General features: G+C 42.5%; 1 protein-coding gene across 2 annotated transcripts in view; it reads right to left on the bottom strand.

The window, feature by feature from the left end:
* The window catches only part of Mapkbp1 (mitogen-activated protein kinase binding protein 1), a 51480-nt gene extending 34768 nt beyond the window's left edge, over positions 1–16712 (bottom strand). The window contains exons 1-2 of one of the 2 annotated variants that reach the window (XM_076929532.1): positions 16615–16712; positions 15924–16146 (exon numbers count right to left, since the gene is read on the bottom strand). In XM_076929532.1, the coding sequence (XP_076785647.1) occupies positions 15924–16040 (117 nt within the window). In that variant the 5' untranslated portion in view covers positions 16041–16146; positions 16615–16712. Of the gene's footprint in view, positions 1–15923; positions 16147–16576 lie in introns of both variants that reach the window. The other variant, XM_034495118.3, reaches the window with a different exon arrangement.
* Positions 16713–20592: the final 3880 nt, after the last annotated feature.

Genomic DNA, 20592 nt, shown 5'->3' with positions numbered 1-20592 from the left:
GTGGCTAATTTAGAGCTGTACTGTCTTCCACAAAGACCACCAGAAACCAATGTCTCCAATAGGACAGAAATCCAAGCTTTTCTGCTCAACAATTCAGAATTAATGGGAGCTGAGTGGAGTCTCCTGTGCTGGGATTAAAATAGCCTCAGCTTCTAAGGAAGGCCAATCTGCGACTGCTTGGAAGAAATAATCTTAGAGATCCTCTAGCCACAAGTCCCTGGAGACCAGCAAACTAGAATAAAGGTTGCCTAATTTTTCCCTAGCAATAGAATTACTTCAAGACACCCCCAAGCCCCCAGATAGTAGTTCCACCCATTGCCTACAGCCTTTCCCCTATCCTGCAACACTGTATGCATGTATGCGTGCAAGAGTGTGTGTGTGTGTGTGGGGGGGGAGCGCACGCCCATGCATGTGTGGGTGCGGCATCTTCTTCCATGGCTTTCCACTTCACTTTTTACACACTATTATCTAAGCTGGAGCTTGCTAATTCAGCTGATCTGGCTGACCAGCAAGCCTCAGGAAGCCAGTGCTGGGATCACAGGTGTGTGCCAATGTCCACCTTCTCAAGCAGATGCTGGGATCAAACTCAGATCCTCATGCTTGTGTGACAAGCATTTTACCAACTGACACATCTCTCAGCCCCCATCACATTTTCTGGGGCAGGTCTCCCTAAGTGTCTAGGATGGCCTCAAATTCTTAGCCTCAAACACCCTTCTTACCTCAGCCTCCAAGCAGGCTGGGGCTACAGGCACAAAACCACAGCTGGCTTTGCACAGGTCTGAATAAAAACACAAGAAAGGGTTATCAATCTGCATGCTAAAAGCTCTCCAGCTTCATATCTAAAGTCCCTGCTACTTCTGGGCTGACAGAAATGCTTGAGGCCAGGAGCTGTAGGTCATCCTGGACAAAAATAATCTCTGGGTCAAAAAAAAAAAAAAAAAAGAAAAAGAAAAAGAAAAAAAAAGAAAGAAAAGCTTTCCAAGGAATCCTAAGAATCAGATTTTGAACTAGAATATTTATTTAATTTTATGGCAAGCTGTCTCTTTGTAGCCCTGGCTATCCTGGAACTCTCTGTGTAGACCGGGCTGGCCTCAAATTCACAGAAATCCACTTGCCTCTCCATGCCAAGTGCTAAGATTAAAAGTGTGCACCACTATACCTGTCTTGCACTATATTTAAAGCTTTTTTGCCATTTCCCCCAAATCTTAGCCCCTGCTGGAACCAAACGGAGAAACCAGCACTTCAAGTCTTGTGATAATACTTGTGGGGACAAAAGGGTCTGTGTAAACCGCTTCTACAGAACCAGAGCTACCACTCACTGAACTCATAACCTGTCAAGAACTTCTAAACACTTCACATTGATGCAATACTCTTGACAACTTTATGAAGGACTAGCATTATACCCATTTTGAAGGTAAAGAATCAATCAGGTAAACAACGAGTGAAAGAACCAGGAGGTATGCCCAGGTTGCCTGGTAGCAGAAACCACGGTGCCCTGAGGAAGAGGTTTGGTTTTTCCAACACTGACAGAATGTTGTCATTTCTACAAGAACACACTAGGAAGTCACCTCACCTTGAGTGTGCATCAGGGACAGGCCTGAAAACCAAGGAGGTGGAGGACACGTGAGCATAGTAACAGGCATGCCACTGAGGTCCTAGCTACCTGAAAATTAAGGAGCCCAAGAGTTCAAGCCCAGCCTGGGAGAATGGGGGAGTGGTGGAGGATGAACATGGTAACACACATTTGTAATCCTAGCATTCTAAAGACTAAGGCCAGGAGGACCATTATAAGTTCAAAGCTAGCCTGGGCTACATAATAAGTAGTGAGTTCCAGGCCAACCTATCTCAAAACACAGCAAAATCACTAGAAAGGAGATGACAAAGGTTATTAGGATAAGGTAGGGATACAATACATGCCTTTCATATTAGCTTCATGCTTTTATTTAGTTTTTAAAGATTTATTTTGTGTGTGTGTTGGGGGCATGGAGAGCAAGTGAAGACACCTGCAGAGTCCTCTGGCACTGGAGTTAAAGGTAGTTATGCCGTGGGTGCTGGGAGAAGAATCAGATCTGCAAGAACAGTGTGCCCCTTAAACACTGAGCCAGCTCTTCAGCCCTGGCTTCAATTTTTTTTTTTTTTTTTTTTTTAATGTCACAACTTGGATACAGTGTAGCAGCGCACACCTTTAATCCCAGTACTTAAGAGGCAGAGGGAGGAGGATAGCTGTGAGTTTGAGGCCAGCCTGGTCTGCATAGTGAGTTCCAGAACAGCCAGGGCAATGTAGAGAGACCCTGTCTCAAAAAAAAAAAAAAAAAGGGGGGGTGGGGGTGGGGGTGGGGGTGGGGACAGAGCTTTTCCTAATGCTGGACCACCTGTGGTCAGAATCCAGCCATCTCTGGGCTATGCTGCATGCAGCCTATGGTTGATATGGAGAGCTAACACGTGCTTCCAATGATCAATATGGAGAACTAACATGTATGTCCAAGGGAGCTGGCATTGCAGTTAGAAGAGAGTCTGGTTTTCTGTGCAGATAAAGGAAGAAGCAAGAAAGCATCAGACCAAGGAGAGGGAATGAAGGGACTCTGTTACAGAGACAGTTATAGTACAGTCACCAGCACGTGCCCACATCTGGTAAGCATAGTAAGCAGCCTTAATAGCCCAGTTCCTCCACAGAGGAAACCTCCTGACCCTCCCTTGCTTTTCCATGGTTACCAGAACAGCAAAGATATGAGACAGTTCAATTCAGACCTGATGGGGGAGGGAATTTTTCTCTCTAATGTCTGACTTCTCTATACTAAGAGCAGAATCTCAAAGCTTTATGAACTGAATGAAGTCTGGTCCTCAGATGAGCCTAACTAAAGCTAGATGTGGCAGCATACACCTGTAATTCCAGGGAGGCAGAGGCAAGAGGATGAGGAACTCAGCTAAATAGTAAGTTTGAGGTCTAACATAGTCTCAAACTATTTGGGACCCTGTCCCAAAGTAGCAACAAAAAAAGGGGGGCATTTACCAATCTACACAGCTGAGTGTTTCCCTTGATCTCCTAGTTCCAATTGTGTCAGCAGGACGAATGCTCACTGTTTCCTTACCTAGCTGACCTGTGTAAAGTGAATGTGTAACTGACGGATGGGTGTGGGGAGGCCCTAGTGCTCTAGCTGCCTACAGACTTGTGCCACAAGACCCCTTCCGTGTCCCAAGGCCTTCACCACTTTCCCGATGGAGCAAGGGCACTCATATCAATCCCTCTTGTAGACTTTACCCTCTCTTCTTGCTCAAAACCTTTCAAAGGGTCCTTGTTACTAAGTAAATGTTTGCGCCTTGTATCACCAGACCTTGATTCAAATTTGACTTCCTACTACTCCCTTAAAAGACACATGCACATTTGTCAATCTGGATTATTCTTTATTCCCAATACAAGCTTCAGCTTGTATTTCTTCCACCACCACACAATGAAATTCCAGTTTTCCTGAGGATCAGTTCAAATGGCATATCCTGAGTCTGACTTTTCACTGGTCTTTCAAGGTATTGAAACTCTGGGATATTTTCTTCACTGTTTGCTTCTCTACAGTACCCTTGAGTAAACTCTTTTCATAAAGCATGTATTGCTTTAAAAGCATCAAGACATTTTATTGACTAAATATCAATGAGAAAATATTTTTAAAGATCTCAAATTTACAATGTGATCAGGGATTTTCAAGAGAAAATTTGAAGGTTCTATTTTTATTATCACCCCTCCGTGTGTGTGTGTGTGTGTGTGTGTGTGTGTGTGTGTGTTGGGGTATGTGTACATGAGTGCAGGAGCACAGTGGGCCAGAGGTGTCAGATTCCCTGGAGCTGGAGTTACAAGCAATTGTGAGCTGTGGTCTTAACCACCAAGTTATCTATCCCTCCAGCCCCAAGAAAGTATTTTTATATCCTATTAACACTTATGTATGTGTGTATGAATACACATATGTGTGTATATGTATCCCAAACCACCAAGACATATCAAGACATATTTTCAGTAACATTTCTAACTAATAAATACAGATTTTAGATTTCAAATTCGAAACACATTCTAATTGAAGAAATTTTCATCTTTACTCTCTTTTTCTACTTTAAAAAACAATGCAGGCTTGTTATTTCAGATTCAAGTCTTACAAAATTAAAGTGACAGTCCACCATAACCTAACTCTTCCTGAGGTAACTTATACTTACAAGTGATGTTTATAGCCTCACTTTTTCTGTGTATATACTATTAGATGTGTATGTTTTCAAAAATGTATAAGCAATCATTACCAAAGCATTCTACAACCTGCTGTTGCTTTACATATACATCTTATACTTCATTACACATCAAAAGACAGTGACTTCATGCTTTTCAGCAAATACAAGGAATTTTATTTCATATAAGTATGCCATTCTGTCAAGAGCTCTTACGAGAACATCAAAGATTTCACTATTATGAAAAATATATTTAAAAAATGATGGGGCTGGAGAGATGGCTCAGCACTTAAGAGCACTGACTGCTCTTCCAGAGGTCCTGAGTTCAATTCCCAGCAACCATGTGGTGGCTCACAACCATCTGTAATGAGTTCTGATGACTTCTTCTGGCATACAGGTGTACATGCTGATAGAGCACTCATACATAAACTAACTAAATAAATCTTTTTTAAAAAAAAAAAGAAACAACAACAAAAATGGCGTTTCTTCTAGTGAGTATTACCAAATTAGTCTAGCTGTTGAATTGATAGCATGAGTTAGGTATGACTGTATCTATTCCCTCAAATCCTCATATAGATTTAGTGGGGGTTACAAACACACCTTTTTCTTTGTTGTTGTCTGTCTGTTTTGAAACAAGCTCTTCCTGAGACCAGGCTGGCTTTGAACTCTTGATCTTCCTGCCTAAGTCGTATAATTTCTGGGACTACATGGATTCACCAAAAGATCAGCTTCACCTAATTGTTTAAATAAAAATTTCACTGCAGTCAAATTATAAGCTCAGTGGGTTATAAAATCAGTATGTTTTCACACTGACTTTAAATTCTTAGACTGAAAATTCAATATAAATGAATTAGCCTCTCCAAAGAAAAAAATATTTCTCTAATTTTTGGAAGGCATTAGAAAACATACTCATAACACCAATAGCTTTTGATCTAACATAGAAAATTGGGGTCATCACATCCCTTTAAGTTCATTAGTCGGACTTACTTTATATGTGTGTTTTGCCTGCATATATGTCTGTGCACCTCATGCATGTCTATGTGTCCAAAGAGGCTGGAGGTGGGTATCAGATCCCCTGGAACTTTTAGCATTGCTCAAATGGTTGTGAACTGCCATCTAGATCCTGGGAATTGAACCCAAGTCCTTTGGAAGAACAGCCAGTGCTCTTAATCACAGAACCATCTCTATGGCCCCTAGTTTGACTTTTAATTGCAACAAACTCATTGCTATAGCTCTGAGATAAAATATAATGTCGTTAGTATCAAAGAGTGCATGGTGGGCTGAAGAGATGGTTCCATGGGAAAGAATGCCTGCTGTGAATGAGTACCTGAGTTCATATCACCAGCACCCATGTAAAAAGTGGCTGTGATCCTATAACTCCGGCACCATGTGGGTAAAGAGAAGAGTGCTGGAGTTTGCTGGTCACTGGGCTGGATCCAGGCTCAGTGATGTTGTCTTAGGGGAATAAGGCAGAAGTGATGGCACAAGACAGCTGACTTCTCAGGGTTCCAAATGTGAACATGTGTGCACACACATGCATATATACTACACATACACACACACACACACACACACCATAGCTAACCCTTCCTTCTGGTTAGCATTCTAAATCATTAGCAAGGAAAAGGTACTAAGGATGTAGAACAAAAGATGATGAGCGTGCAAAAAGGGACGTCATGCAAATGGAAACTAGAAACTAAATTTCACCAGCAAACTAGGTTCCTTGATAGTACACAAATCTTTGCGCTTTTAATATTAGGCACCCCTTACAACTGTGAAGCTGTTTGGGCCTTACACCACTCTTTCATGGTCACTAAGTCTCATTTAAGCCTCACCACAGCTCTGGAATGCACCAGGACCCAATTAAATAAGACACAAGCCAGTTCCCCCTGAAGTGAGGATGGTGTGTGTGTGTGTCTGTGTGTAAGGGGGCCTGGGTGTAAGCAATTCAGGGGAGCATGCCTTGAGATCCATGTTTTTGCACTTAGGGATCACACTTGAGAGAAGAAATCAAAACCATACAGACCTGAGGTCAGGTAAGGGCAGACATCTGACATCTGCTAGAGGAAACTTATAACCCTGGAGCCATGCAGATAAAGGGAGTCAGGTGAGCAAGTGACCTCATTTCTGTTGTTCAAATTCATCGAATACTGTCATCATTCAGGTCAGTGCTGGCATGGTGCATTTGGGATAGTTTTGTTTTGTTTCACAAAAATAAAGATTTCACTCAGCATTCTCACGATTTAAAAAACAAGGTTGGATATAGGGTAAAGTAACAAATGGGCCCAGCTGGAAGAAAGATATAGCATTACACCAGGTCCTCCTCAAGAACACAAGAGACTCAATCATCTTGCCAAACAATACCTCAGATGAAAACTTGGCCATCCCTGATGCCCTAGAAATGACCAAGGCATCTGTCAGTTTCTGCTTCCCACTCATTCTAAAAGCAGCATCAATTGCTCTGGCTCACAGGCATCTGGAACCACACAGCTGCAACAACTTGACCTTCAATTACTCACAGACCCACAAGTTAAATGCTTCCTAACACATCCCATGGCAAGCTGTGAGGAGGCAGTCAGGAAAAGTGCCAGGTTGAGAAGAACAGCAAGAATACAGACAGGCAGAGGTTGCTAGACATGGGTCTAAAGCCAGCTGTGGAGAAATTCTTTATACTGACCTTCTAGGGAAGGTATGGAAAAGGGTGAGTGCATGTGTGGTCACAGTCATTTGGGCTTTTGTTTCTGAGATTGAGTACTATGTAAGGCAGGCTGGATTCTCTATGATCTTGACCACAGGATGATCTTGAATTCTCTCTCCAGCCTCCTGTCCCCACTTCCCAAGTGCTGGGATTACCCCACCACACCCTGATAAAATGTGTATCTAAAACAAAACACAACAAAAATAAAATGAAACAACCTGCCCCCTCCCCCAGTGGGCTGGAAAGATAGCAGTTAAGAGCATTTGTTGTTCTTCCAGAGGACCCAGGTTCAATTCCTAGCACGTACATAACAGCTCACAACTGTCTGTACCTCCAGTTCCAGGGGATCCAACACTGTCACACAGATATTTATGCTAGAAAAACACTAATTCACATAAAAGAAAAATAAATAAATCATTTAAAAAACAAACAACCTTCACCTTCTCCAACCTGTACACTGTACACTGGCTATTGAAATTGTAGACGTTCTTTTGAAGATGAAGATTCCCTTGGGAGGGATACAGAATAATGATTACATTCGGGCTTTGGAACTATGGAAGCCAAGGTTTGAACTCCAGCTCAGCTACCTAGTATCCATCTGAACTGTCATCAGTTTCCAGCATATATGGTAGAAGCAATTGTTCATCAGATACTATTCTGTTTCATAAACTCTTCTGTATGTTGCATTTCACATATTTGTAGGACTTTTGTTTGTCTGTTACATGTCAGCACCTTTAAGGGACCAGGTGAACATCCAAGGAGATGGGGGAAGCACCTCTGAAGTGAGCTGGATCTCAGACTGATGAGATGCTAGCACCTCATCAAAGAAAAAGAATGCTCACATCGAAAACAACAGGAGGAGGGTTGGCTCCCAGGGACAGCACAGCACTTGCTTATTAGACCAAGGCCTTAGGTTCCATCCTTAGCACCAATAAAAAACATTCCCAAAGAACAACAGCCCCCTTCTCACCAGGCCTCTAAAAGAGCATTTGACAGTGTGTGGAGGGTGATAGCAGCCATATGGCTGCACTAAATGTTCCAAGATTTTCAAGTCAATTTAAATCTCAGCTATGAATGAAGGAGAAAGGAGAGAAAGCATCTTCAGCTTCATTTCAGTGTTAGGGGAGGATGAGACATGTGAGCTTAAAATCTAGTCTTTGACAAATGCTTGCTTTACAGACTAGGAAAACGCCTTACACACTTTTTCTGTTGCAGTGAGAGGGAATAAAACGTGCTCCCAGCTCTCTAAGAGGAGCCTGTACTGTGAGCTCTTCTAAGTGTCCTTCAGAACTGGGTCAGAGGCACTGTGAACTCAACTGGTGTGGTGATACTATCCGTACCCTCAGCACACAGCAGGCTGAGGCAGCAGAAGGGCTGTGCATTTGAACCCAGCCTGCAATACTCAGCAAGGATTTGTCAATAAATAAATAAATAAATAAATAAAACAAGGAAAGAAAAAAAAAAGAAAAAGAAATAGACAAAAACAAACACCGAGAAGCAACACTGTATGGGCTTGCTGTTACACTACATGGGTTTGCTGTTACACTGTATGAGCTTGTTGTTACACTATATGAGCTTGTTGTTACACTACATGGGCTTGCTGTTACACTACATGGGCTTGCTGTTAAACTGTATGAGCTTACCGTTACACTGTACGGGCTTGCCGTTACACTACATGGGCTTGCTGTTACACTACATGGGCTTGCTGTTAAACTGTATGAGCTTACCGTTACACTGTACGGGCTTGCTGTTACACTACATGGGCTTGCTGTTACAGTACACAGTCTTGCTGTTACAAGGCAGAGTAAGAAAAGATGTGGAAATGTCTCAACACTTAAAACTTCAAATCCTAAGAATCCAAAACCCTCACACAGATATTTATGCTGGGAAAACACCAATTCAAATAAAATAAAAATAAATAAATCGCTTAAAAACAAACAAACAAACTCCACCTTCTCCAACCTGTACACCATAGACTGGCTATCAAAATTCTAGACATTCTTTTGAAAATGGGAGATTCCACTGGGACAGATACATAATACATAAAAGTGACTGTCATGCTCACTTTTATTTTCCCTTAATCCCTGCCCTTTTTAATTTTTAAATTTTAAGTAGAAGGTAAAAGCAGTTAAGGGTGAGAGTGGCACAAGCCTCTAATCCCAGCACTGGGAGGCAGGCTGAGGCAGGAGAACTACCATGAGTTCAAGGCTAGCCCTAGGTCTTAAGAAAAATAAAGAAGGCAAAGCCAAGCAGAACAGCTGCCATCCTCATCCAATGAGCCAAGATTTCAAGAAACCACCACCAAACTGTCTGCCGATGTCCTCTCCCAGAAGGGTATGAGGGTTGGTCACTGCACCTTCCCTTGAGATTACAACTGCTCCCCTGTATCTCTTAGACACTTTTAGGTGACTCTGCCCTGACTGCATGTGCAGCATGCTCTCAGGGTGTCTGGAGAGGAGCTAGAGCATACAAGCTGAAGAAGACTAAGTGGAAGGAGCTATGGAGAAGCCATCATTTATGTCCTGTGAAGACTTTCCAGTATGGCCACTCTAGAGTACCCCAAACTCCTGTCACCCCCTCCCCATGCTCTGTACCAAGCACAATAAACTTCACTGGCTCCCCAGGGTCGACTCTGGTGAAATGTGGCTTTGGTTTGTCACTGAAACTTTATGAGGTAGGAGTAGGTTCAGTTGATGTCTCCCTAGAGAGGGAATTCTCACAGCAGTAGTAAACACCAAAGAATGTGGGTCAGCCTGGGCCTACACTCTGAGAGAGCTAGAGTGGAGGAGTGCTGTGCAAAGGAGGCAGACAGAAGGAGGGGACTGAGGAGGTTAGCTTGTAGCAATGCAAACAGAAGCCTAACATAACAAAGACTACTGAAAACACTGTAGCTTCCCCCCCCCCCCGCCCCCCAACAACATTGCTTTCTGAACATGAAGTAAAACCAACAGATCTCTAAGGACAGCTTGATAGTCGATGTTCACAGAGAAGCTTAGTTTGAATAAACAGTCCCAGATTTCAAGCCCTGGATGCTCTCAGAAGGGCAATGATAACAGTTCCAAGCCCAGCTGGAAAGTCAAGGGGTTGGGGTATAGCAGAGAATCAAGCAGAAGCCTCGAATCTACCTATGTTTCCTTATTTATTCATCAAGAAATGAGAACACATAGGTGACAAATGGAAGTCAAGAGAGAGAATTCCAAGGTCCAATTGGTAGGAACTTAAACATTCAATGGGGTTGAGGGAAGGCTTGGGGACATGATATAGTGTGGCACGAGAGTGTCTAGGCTCTGGGTTTAATCCTGGCACTGAAAAAAAAAATATCAAAAGCTGATCCAACAGGATAACTTGGCCAGAACAGCAAAATGAGGGAGGGATTCTAGAGGGAGTGTGGTCAAGGAGATGGGCAGACTCTGGAGACAACTCAGACCCTGAAGGGCCAGGATATTTTTAGACAAAAAGGAAGAGGTGTTACTGGGTTCAGGAAAGAAGAGAATCACTTTAAAGACTAGAGCCACTGAAGGAAGATGATCAAAGCCAGGAAGGCAGCACTGCTTACAGTGTATCACCTGATCCAAGGACTTCAAGATATCCCATAAGCCTTAGTTCAGAACACATCACAACCAGGCACAGACGGTGGCATTGACAATAATCCTAGCTCTGGGAGCACTGAGGCAAGAGGACAGAGTTTAAGGGGCTTGGGGGTGGGGCTAAGCTACTGGCCCGAGACCTCTATTCTTGTTCATCATTCCCAAGTGGAAAGTTCAGAGAGTATATACCAAACAATGAAATCTGTTCATTCCTAGGAGTCCCAAAGTGAGCTGTTCCTGGAAGGGTGAGACGTAGAGCTGGCCTGGGCTCGACAGATGGTATCATCTAGTTTCCTGCTCCTGATGGCAAAGGGAAATTCCTGGGGAACTGTCTTTGTAAGACAACAACTGATTCCATAGATCTGACCTCACAGCAGTGCGCTTCTGTTAGACGCACACGACAGTTTGTGCAGCTATGAGTCTAGACGGCAGAGAAGAATACAAAACTACTGATGGAAAGGAGCATATGTCCCAGGCTGGACTGCTGGACTGTCAGCAAACCTTGGTGAGGACTTGTATATAAAAACAACTTAGGCCAGAAGTTCATAACTGATGGTGGGCTTCTGACAGAACATTATATACACCCAGCTACCAAACTTCACTTCATGAGGCTCTGCTTCCACACAGTGAGAATGGGTCCTGAAAAAAAGGTTTCTTTTCTTTGTATTTTTGAGACAGAATCTCATATAATCCAGACTGGTGTCAACCGGTCCACATTCTTTGGGTGTGTGCTACTTTGCTTGGTTTATATGGTGCTGGGGATGGGACCTGTGGTGTCCTGCAAGTCAGGCAAGCACTCTACCAACTGAGCCGAATTCCCAGGCCCCAGAATGCTTATTTTTAAAATGTTAATAATCTGAGGTCTTACTAACCACTCTCCCAGGCAGTTAGCACCAAACTAGCACTTATGATTCATAAGTGCTTTGAGAATAAATACAGCTCCCTCTAAAAAAAAAAAAAAAAAAAGGGAGAAAAGGCTTTTCTATACTAATATCTAGGCTCGAAAACGGAGCAAAGTCTGAAATCAGATTATTGCTAGTCTTTACTCCTTCATGAAACCTACCTACATACCCTTCTTAGAACTACCATATATTAAAGGCCCAAAGTAAGACCATATAATCATATAGGAGAGAACAAAAATAGCTGTGCAATCATAAAACTGGGCTAGAAGAAAATCACCTTGCCTGGTGTTATCAGAGACAATAATATACAAGCCACAGCAGATTAATTGTGACTAGGAAAGACAGTTTTTAAAAGGATCCTTTTGTGTTCCTAACTTCAATCTTGCCTGCTCAGCCTCAGTCCATTTCTGTCTTTTGTAAAAATAGAACAACCCAAGTTGCATCTATACAAAAATCTTCAGAAGCTTTAGGAAAAGAGGGGGAGAGAAAAGGATTAGCTACCAAGAGCACACACATTTCTTTCCTAAAGAAAACACAGCCTCAGCTGAGATGAGGGGTGGGGAATGACAAATATACAGGATTTGGGCTTGAAAGTTATTTACAACTAAGAGCTTCAAGTTCTTCAAATCTGCAGGCCTGGCATGAAATCTCAAACCAGGCTTCTCCAATTTACTCTATAGAGAAACCTCCTTTCCTGTGAAAAGCTTGATAAGATCTCATTGCTTATCTAATCTCCCAATAGTCATTAAACCACCACCTTTTATTGTTGGCTCTCATCTCGGCTTTAAACCATATTTAGCCATATTTTAAAGGCTCTTTCCTGAATAAAAAGCCCTGAATGAGCAGTGCTCTCTCTGTTTCATTAATCCTGGTTTTGATTTTTCAAGAGATCACAGCTCTTCTAATCAGTTCATCTGCACTGACATCTCTGTCTCAACAGTGTACTCCTTTCCCACTCACTATCTAGGTTACACTGTCCTCATAGTGGGCTGTGAAAGGGGTAAAGAACATAAAGACACAGGGGCTGGAGAGATGGCTCAGTGGTTAAGAGCATTCATTCACTGTTCTTCCAAACGTTCTGAGTTCAATTCCTAGCACCCACATGGCAACGCACGACTTCAGATGCTGATTTCTGGTGTGCAGATATACATGCAAAGTACCCATATATATAAAATACACAAATAAATAAATCTTTTAAAAAACTGAAAATGAAGACACATAAAAAAGACAACTAGAGATTGGTTTCAAGGAAGCAGAAATAATCAGGGAAGTCGCCTTGGCTCTGAAGACAGACAGACAGCACTAGAAATAAGCAGAAATTTTTATGATACAGAATGGTATGGTTCGAAGCAAGTTTTGAGGCCTGTCAGGGCTACTATATAGCAAGATCTTGTCTTTAAAAAAAATTAAAACAGGAGGCTATTGCATAATGTCACTCTGATCCCTCCTTTCTTACTTTCCAAGTGGCATGTCTTTTTATCTTCAAGTTTTATTTCAAAATTAGCTACTATGTCCAGGCACAGTAGTCCAAAACTTTCCCAGCACTCAGGAAGCTGAGGAAGGAGGATCTCCAATTTGAAGGCAGCCTGGATTTCATAGGAACTCCCAGGCCAGCCTGGGCTACACTGAGACCATGTCTCATAAAACAAAAACAAAATAAAATCAAATATCCATGAATCCATGCCACAATTACCTTAATTACCATGCATTAGGGACTCATGGGCAAGGTCTCATATGGGTACAGAGTAAGATTTTAGAGTAGCCTTACATAGAAAGACTTCACTGTAGGGTATGTGAGAAGGTCAGTGTACAGAGACACTTGTGACATAATGTAAAAGGTCAGCACCAACTTCCTACTTGGAGCAAGGATGTTTAATAGTGACTCCAGAGATGTCTTCCTTTCACTGTTTTCCTAGAGTGATCCTCTCTTACCTTGGGACTCGGTTCAAATATCCCTTTTTCTGTGAGGTCTTTCCTAATTTCTTTCCCCTGTAATCCCATTAATAACTTAGTGCATATTTCTAGAACAGCACTTACCAAATCTGGTTGTAATTACTTGTTTACATGTCTAACTTAGCTACAAGCTCCTTGGTGGCAAGGATAATGCTTTATTCATCACTGCTTAGTCACCCAATAGGCACTCAACTTGTAGAACACATTAATGATGATAGACATGGGAGTCTTAAAGAATAGTGATGGCATCTCCCAGATTCTAGAGCACTCATGGTAAGTACTCATATTACAGGCTAAACTCCCATAATATACCCCTACTGTGTTTACTAGTCCTGGCCAGAAAAGGGGGCCAAAAGATAAGAGAAAATTGGTCCAGTAGTGCTGCCACAAATCAGCAAAGGTGCCTGTTGTGGTGGTACATGACAGTAGGATATATGCTGAGGAGATAGAGACAGAATCAGGTGTTATAGGGCAGCTTGAGCTACATTGTTAGGGAGAGCAAGGTGGCCTGGCAGGCAAGAGTACTTGCCATGTTAATTTCCACAACACCATGGCACATGTGCACCTATACCCACATGTCACAATATAATTATAATGATAAATCAAAGTTTTTTTTTTTTAAAAGTTGTATCTGAGTTTCCAAGTTGGAGTACCTATTCTTCTGCCTCTAGAGATTAGAAACAATTATTAATAAGAATCCTTGAAAGGGGCACTAATTCTGCCACTATAAAAATGTGGCAAATTAGCCAGGCAGTGGTGGTACACCCCTTTAATCCCAGCACTTGGGAGGCAGAGGCAGGCAGATTTCTTGAGTTCAAGGCCAGCCTGGTCTACAGAGTGAGTTCCCGGACAGCCAGAGCTACACAGAGAAATCCTGTCTCGAAAAAAAACAAAAAACAAAAAACAAAACAAAACAAACAAACAAACAAAAAGCCGGGCAGTGGTGGTGCACGCCTTTAATTCCAGCACTTGGGAGGCAGAGGCAGGCGGATTTCTGAGTTCCAGGCCAGCCTGGTCTACCAAGTGAGTTCTAGGACAGCCAAGGCTATACAGAGAAACCCTGTCTGGAAAAACCAAAAAAAAAAAAAAAAAAAGGTGGCAAATTTTAATTCAGTAGAATCCCTGCTAGAATATACAGAATATAGAATATACAGCAAAGCTGTTTGCTTTGCCAAAGCCAATCACGGTTCTGCTAAGGGGCCCAGTAACTCTTCCCAGAACTCTGTTGTGCTGTACATTAGACTCTAAATCTTTCTGAAACAGAGTCACAGGCAAGGCAACAATATGCTGCTGTCTCTAAGGACTGTCCTTGGCAATCCTGTACCTCACAGAGTTACTATGTTTATGGGCTGCTATTAAGACACAAAACCTAATCTGATCGTGTGGGAACAATGCTCAAGAATCCCACAAGGGATTAAATAAATGTATTGTACTTCTTATGCCCAAAATTGTGGGGATCCTCAAAACTGAATAAAGTGTAAACTGGGCATCCCAGAAATCCCAGCAGTTGGGATGCTGTGGCAGGAATTTGTAGTTTGAACCCATCCAGGACTATGTAACAAGACCCTGCCTTGAAACAAAACAAACAAATAAAAAACAAGCGTAAGAACCAAAACTCAGACATGTGTAAGAATGGAAGATGATCATCTGCCCAGAAAAGGATGCTGGCATACCATACTCAGGACAAGCAGTGCTGCAAGGACAAACCAAGAGAGATGTCTTTCTGGCATACACGTGGCTTCTTCATTTTATCACGAGAAACCAAGAAGTTCCAGTTAAATCAATTTAACCATCTTAAAGAGATAAACCATTTTACATTTATTTCTTCCCCTGCATGTGTGCATGCACACATAGAGGTCAGAGAACTACTTCCAGGAGTTGGTTTACTTCTTCTACCATGTGGCTCCAAGGAATCCAAGTCAGATCGGGCTTGTTGGCAAAGGTGTCTACCAGCTAGGTCATCTTGCCAGTCGAATCTTCTATATCTTTGAACAGGACAGGGTATCATATGTAGCCCTGGTTCATCTGGAAATTGTTTTATAGACCAGGCTGAACTTGTCTCTGACTCCCTAGTGCTGGGATTACAGGCATGTCACCAAGCTTGTCATAAAATTGCTTTGCTCTCTTAGGTGAAGTGTACTAGACTATTTCTTTTTGCTACTACATTCTGGCATTATAACCCCAACTGTTACACTAATACATTAGTCACAGCTAGGTCCTTACTTAATATGTGATCTCACTGTCCTCTTCCAAGAAGAGAAACTGAGTCATAAAATGTCAACTTGCTTCCCCAAGCACACACTTAGTTTGGGCTGAGGTCCTGTTAAAGCCAGGTTGCCTTCCTCCTATGCACTTCTTCAAGCCATGGTTACGCATCTGCATGCCCACCCATGCCTGCTGTTGTTCTTCTGACTTCAAAACAGATCGTCAAAGATATGCAAATCGTATATGATCTTTTAAAGGCAACAGAAGAATTTCATCCTCGCACTGCCCCCGGCCCCCAGAAAGAGAAAGGTAAAAAAGAGAACAAAGTGCAGGAGAGGGCAGAATAGGTAAGAGGTGTCTCCCGATAGGACTCACCTTGGAGCTGAGGTCCTCTCTCCGGTTTCCTGTTTTACTTCTGCGTAATTTGATGGATGGAGACCGCAGCAAGTTCTTGATGCGGCTAGTAATGGTTGACCCTTCTCCAGCCATCATAACGAGGAGCCCCTAAGGACAGTCCTTGGCCTGGCCTTAGGACTTGTCTCAACAGCGGTACCGCCTTCTCGCTCAACACGGCCTTCGGATATGCACTTTCACTGGCCTGAGATGGCAGAAGCAACCTTATCATCACAGTAGGTGTCTTCTGCTTGTCACCACCAACTCTTACTCTGGGCATTGCCCTGTGCTTTCCCACTCTCCATCCCCACCCTATCCTGCTGGATTTTTTTTACAAGGGGAGGACGACCCCTGGAGTGAAGAAATGTCAGGCCCGCGCCTGCCAGAGGCGTTTAATTGAAGAATGGGATGGGCCGGTGACTAGTCTGGCGCCGGTTACAGCCCAAGTGTTCCCATGGTAACTGAGGTGTCCAAGGGAGGAGGCCTCTGAAGCCACCGGGCAAGGGGCCGAAGCACCGCGCTGGCCGCCGGGCTCGCGCTGGCCCGATCCGATGCGAGAGCCTCCCTCCCGCACCCCAGTCTTAGGAGCTCCGTTTCAGCCCCCCACACCCACCGCCCACTCCAGAAAACCCTACTACTCGTCAGCGCCCCCGTTCGCTCGGGCCCAGCTCACAGAGCCCTCAGGCATAGCGATCGACGGCTTCAGCTCCGCCGCGGCAGCCGTAGCAGTATCTATGGTGGCAGCAGCGGCTCAAAACGCGAACTAGAGCCTGAGCCGAGCTGCGCGCTGGAAGGGCGGGGCCTAGTGAAGGGGGTGCGGTTTGTGGTAGATCGGTCCCCGATTGGACGACCGATGCCTACGGGGGCGGACCCAAGAATGAACCGTGAACGCAGAGGTCTCGGGATTCTGCACAGTATAATTGTGGGTACCGCTCCTAAAGGAAGGTCAATGTAACACTGCTTTAGAATTGAGAGAACCAGGCCTTTTACGGTATTATCAGGCATGGCCCCCTAGAGAACCTTGATAACCACGCCCCCAGGCCTAAGGTTGATATTTGGTAGACCTAAGTGATTACTGCTGAAATTTAATTCCTAACTCATTTAAAAAAAAAAAAAAAAGGTTTGGGATGCTGCCAAAAACCTTTCCACTCCAAGTGCTGGGATTTAACGCGGTTGGAATAGTTTCTGATTACGGTCAGCCTAACACAATGACTCACGCGTAGTAACTCAATTCACACATTTTTGAATTTAACAATCTGTCAATGGTGGAAGACTCAAGCCTCCCAATTGAGCCTTAGGTAGGCTGTAAACGAGAAAGCAACTGAATGCACCTATGATACAATCCATCATTTTCTTAGCCTCCAACTTCCTTACAGCACTTTATTAACAGCGTTAACAGTATTTTGCTACTCCAGATCTTTTATGTCTTTTCAAAAATTGCAAACACCCCTAGGGCTGACACCAATATCAAAGCTTGCTGCTGTCATTTTTTTTTTTTCTTCTAGTTCATGAAGATAGGAGAATACCACATACTCATGCTTCATAGGTATGTAGGTTGGCTAGAACTTTTCATCTAGTTACTACTTCAAGAAATTACCTTGGGGGTTGGGGAGAGCTGGACAGATGGATCCGTGATTAAGAGCACTGGCTTCTTTTGCAGAAGACTCAGATTTAATTACCAGCACCCTCAGGGCATATCACAACAGTTCCCAGGGATTTGTCTCCCTCTTTTGGCTTCCATCATAGGCACCAAGCAAAACACCCATACACATAATTTCTTTAGAAAAAAGAAAGAAACTGCCTTCTGAAAAGGCTAGTTTAAGCCAAAAGGCCTGTACCCAAGTGGAACAATACACTGATCCAGACCTTGGGAACTGATGAGGAAAATGGTAGATTATCAAGACGGAAGGATCCTTAAAAATTGGTTTAGTGGTACTTGCACAATCCGTGTTCAAACAGGAAGGTACTTGTGTTCTATATATAGCTATATATTGAAAACAAATGTATAAAGCTCACATGTTGCCATGGGAATCAGGGTTGCTACCATCTGGTAATAGCAAGTGGAGGCCTAAAGCCCTAACCCTTTTAGCCACACATAGATTTTAGGAAACTAAAATGGGACTTCCAATTTTATTGCCTAGACCTGAAGACAGGAATGATCAGCTCTAACTACAGAAAAAGGTAATTCTTCAACTCGCACTATTAATAATCTGTGATTTGACCTATTAACAAAAGCTGCGGTACGTTGCTAACAAATGCTACCACCTTGTGTTTTAATTTGTGTACTACAGATTCTGGTCTTCTCTGACTGGGTTTATCGTATTTAGGCAATCTGTTTCACATTTTGTTGTTTCACACTTCAAACTCAATGCTAGTAAATGGGTTTGCAAAGTGTCCGACCTATCTCACCCAAAGCTACTCTGGTTTTTAGCTCCTTCAAGACACCTCCATTCCCCAAATACCTTCATCTGGTCTGAGCTGCACAGGCAACTCTAAGTACTTGCTTTTCATACCTAAAGATGAGATTCATCGAAGCTGAGAAAATTTAATAAGGGAACAAAACTCTTGGAATTGGGTGGTTTTGGGCTAAGGCCAAAAATCACTTTTAAAATTCTTCCCAATCCAAGCAACCCTAGTCTAAGAATCATGCTCCTTTGAGATGCTAGTATTGGAATAGACGTAAAGTGTTTTTGTACTTCATAGATTCCTAAAAATGTGTCCAAGTGAAGAGAAGCAATCTCTTTACTCTCAAATATGTCATCTTGCGCTCCAAAATGCAGTTGACCTTTCTGGAAGCATTCTGATTGTGTATGCCCAAAGCAGGTATGCATGGTGTTTATCAGATTCTAAAACTTCCAGATGTTTTGCGAATATTACAGTGGTCTTGCTTAAAATCATTAGATCAGAGTTTAAAATTCATCCTAGGTAATCAAGGTATGGAAATCCTGGGAAACTAATGCTAGAATAAACACTTGCTCATCAATTCAAATATCAATTCAAATATGAGCACCTTTACATGCAAGGCACTGTGAGATAGCTGAGACCAGTGAGTGCAAATGGAACAAAATGGATTTTAAGACAATGCTTCCAAGGCTGCTTTCCCATTGTTGGGAGAGAAAAATCCATTTTATAAGGTTATAGTGATAGAATTTAATAGTTTAGGCTTTGTCTCAAAACTTCCACCTTCTCATTTGTTTTAGCCTCCTAACCCTCATCTTCATAGCTGTCATTTAACACTGTCTCTGTAAAGCAGTTTTAAAATGTGCAAAAATTAGTTTTAAAAATTGTACATATGAAATTAATTTTACTTCCAACATGCATTTTAACTCACTTTCTTCATCAACAGACAATAATTCTACCTACCTTAGCTTCACTATGTAGCTCTGGCTATCCTGAAACTATGTAGACCAGACCACCTTTGAACTTACCTGCCTCTGTTCTCCCCAGCTGCAGGAATTAAAGGCATAGTATCAAGTCTTTTTTTTCTTTTTTTCTGACAAGGTACAACTATGCAGTTCTGGTTAGCTTGTACTATGTCGAGCAGGCTATAAAATGTTTATGGGGGAGGGCGGTTGTACACATATTACCATGGCACAAGTCAGTTCTTTTTTTTTTTTTTTTTTCCCTCTACAATATGGTTTCTGGGAATTGAACTTTGGCTGTCAGGGTTGACAAGCACCTTTACAAGTCATCTTACCAACCCTAGCTTTAATTTTCTATGTACTAAAGTCATTGATCAATGTGTTAATTTCTGTGTGTATGCAGGTACATCTGTGCTTGTATGTGGGTATGGATACTAACGGAGCACTTCTGCAAATCCTAATGAAAGTCATCAAGTTGTTGGGACAAGTTGTTGGCCTGAGCTCACCCATTAAGCTAGACTGGCTGGCCAGAGAACACCAGGGATCCTCCCGTGTCTGCACCTTTCCACTGCACACCTGGCACTTTTATATAGGTTCTAAGAATTCAACTCCAGTCATCATACTTAGGAAGGAAGGACTTTTAATTAGCAATGATACAACATAAGTTATTAAAGGACCCTTAAAAGCACTTTCTTCAAAACCAACAATTCTGTGCAACTAGTTTATTCTGCTTCTTTAAGTACCAGTGATTCTCCAGGAAATAAGAATATAAACCTTAAGTTCCTGAAAATGAGCTGCCTACACTGTCCATGGTTTAATTCTAGAAGAGACAAGTGGTATTGTTACTTTACAGACTTGTCTTTAAGATGCACTGATCACACAATTCCACTATAAATAAGTGGTACAGTCAGGAAAAATGTATGGAAAAAAAAAATATATATATATATGCGCTTGATGGCATATGCCTTCAATCCCAGCAGGCAGAGGGAGGTGGGTCTTGGTGAGTTCAAGGCCAGCTTGGTCTTCACAGAATTCCAGGCCATAGGTTACATAGTGAGACCCTCTCAAAAAACAAACAAGCAAACGGATGTATAGATGTCTGTCTTCTCTGTTCAAAACATTTTCAAAACTTTAAGGAAGGCCTACTGTCAATTTCATCCACAATTCGAAACAAAAATTTTTATCATAAAAGTATACAAAAGGTAAGCACTATGAAATTTATACAACTAACTAAATGTCAATTACCTTAAATAACTCAGAACAGTTCAATGTTTAAAAGACTCCCCTAG

The sequence above is a fragment of the Arvicanthis niloticus genome, chromosome 2, assembly GCF_011762505.2.
Source record: "Arvicanthis niloticus isolate mArvNil1 chromosome 2, mArvNil1.pat.X, whole genome shotgun sequence".
NCBI lineage: Eukaryota > Metazoa > Chordata > Mammalia > Rodentia > Muridae > Arvicanthis > Arvicanthis niloticus.
This window is presented reverse-complemented; position numbering and strand designations above follow the sequence as displayed.